A 1783-nucleotide genomic window follows, 5' to 3' on the forward strand; every position below is an offset into this window, starting at 1 on the left:
CTGCTCCGCCCGGGCCGGCTCCCGGTGCGGCTGCGGCTCCAGCCGGGGGGGCTCGCGAGGGTACTCGGGCTCGCGTTCGGCCCCCGGGTACTCGGCCTCGCGCCGCCTCACCGGTGACAGGCTAATAAACGCTACTCTGCGCGGCTCCGCCATCCCCACTGTTCTGGCCCTCTGCCCTCGCTCGAGCCGGCGCTCGGTTCTACGCCGAGTTGTCTGCCTGCCCGCCCTTCCTTTTGCTCTCCGTCGCTTTTCTTCCCTCCACCACCCTCAGCCGTCTCTCCCGACGCCACCGTGAGTGCGGACTGTGCCCCCCTCCCCGCCACTATGTTCTGATGGGTTCCACCGCCATCGCCAGGGTCGCCGCAGCCGCCATGTTGGATCCCCCACATAAATAGAAGCTGGCCGCCGAGCGGGCGCATGCGCAGACAGGAGACGCTCGCGTCCACCGTCGTGGCTGTGGCTCAGTTTTCCTCTTTTCCTCCCAACAGTCTGGGAGGCCAGACAGGTCAGCGGAAGTGACGTCACGGCAGGGCCGGTTTCCTTGGAAACGGGGACGCCGTCTGCGTCCTTCCTACCGGGGAGGGGTCTGGGGGTTCCCGAGAAGCTTCCTATTCGCACCCGGAAACCCGAGGCGCGCTTGGGGCATGCGGTGGGCGAGCGGCGGGATGTGCCTGGGACCGACCACGTCATGGCGCCGGTCCCTCCTGGCACATGCCTCCCGCTCTCGGCTCTAGAGAGCCGGGGTTGTCAAGGCGGATTCGGAGAAAGGGTAGAGGGACGCGAGGACCAGCCGATGTACCTGCCGGCCCAGCGCTCCCGTTGTATCGAGGAAAGAAAGGAAATGGCTAACTCCAGCCGGACTCGCCCGGAGGCATCTTCCTTCCGCAGAGCGCGACACTGACTCCCATAGGCCTCCCTTTCCTACACCGGTTTTCTAGAACGACTCCTGGTTTTCTCGCCTGGCCGCGGTGGGGCTTTTGTGGCACGATCATAAATTGCTCAATAACGTTTTGCAGTTGGGAAATTGAACTAGCCAGTGAATTGTTCCGAGCTTGTTTATAAAGCCTAAACTGTTGAAATTAATAGAAAACTTCTCAAGAAGGTTTGATGGTACTTCAGGATACGTACTCTGAAAGAATGCTCAATGACCCATTTCGGGGTAGGGGAGAAACCTGGATCGGGCACGCCTTGTAGGCACACTTTGATAAACTATTTGGAATTCAGATTAAATGGATGCAATCACTGTCGAGTTTAATCCATTCAGTAGAAAGTATTTGAGGGCACGCCCTCCACATCCTGAAGGGAATCCTGTTAATTCCACTGACCCGGTAACAATGCAATCAACTATTGACGACTCTTTGATTGAGTCAGTGTGCGTCAGACAAATTATGAGTAGGTTCAGTTTTTTCTCTTCTGTTACTTCCCCTATTTGTATGAAGGTGGTGATGGAATCCATGGTTCCAGAGGTCCCTCCCAGCTCCGAAGTGCACCCTGTGTTACCTCTGGAATCTTCTTTCCCATTGCTCCTCTTATAATTCTGCATTAAGTTCTCATTTCTGGTTTGTCTTTTGTAGCACTTTAGTCACCTTCGTGTCTTCAGTCTCTTTTCCTCCCAGTCTTGTAATGGGGCACTATAAATTCTTGTAAAACACTGTTTTACATTATATCATCACTGTCTTAGCTGCAATTTACCTGCAAAGTAAATTCTATGCTTAACTCACATTCAGGATCCTGCACAGATTAACTCAGAGCACCGGTAGCCTGTGCGCACCACAGCGTTCTG

The 1783-nt window shown here is 55.3% G+C and overlaps 1 protein-coding gene across 1 annotated transcript in view; it reads right to left on the reverse strand.

The window, feature by feature from the left end:
• The window catches only part of UBN2 (ubinuclein 2), a 67132-nt gene extending 66837 nt beyond the window's left edge, over positions 1–295 (reverse strand). The window contains exon 1 of the mRNA XM_011359560.2: positions 5–295. Coding sequence (XP_011357862.1) covers positions 5–153 — 149 coding nt within the window. The 5' untranslated portion in view covers positions 154–295. The remainder of the gene's footprint in view (positions 1–4) is intronic.
• Positions 296–1783: the final 1488 nt, after the last annotated feature.

The sequence above is a fragment of the Pteropus vampyrus genome, unplaced genomic scaffold (assembly GCF_000151845.1).
Source record: "Pteropus vampyrus isolate Shadow unplaced genomic scaffold, Pvam_2.0 Scaffold48, whole genome shotgun sequence".
NCBI classification, from domain to species: Eukaryota; Metazoa; Chordata; class Mammalia; order Chiroptera; family Pteropodidae; genus Pteropus; species Pteropus vampyrus.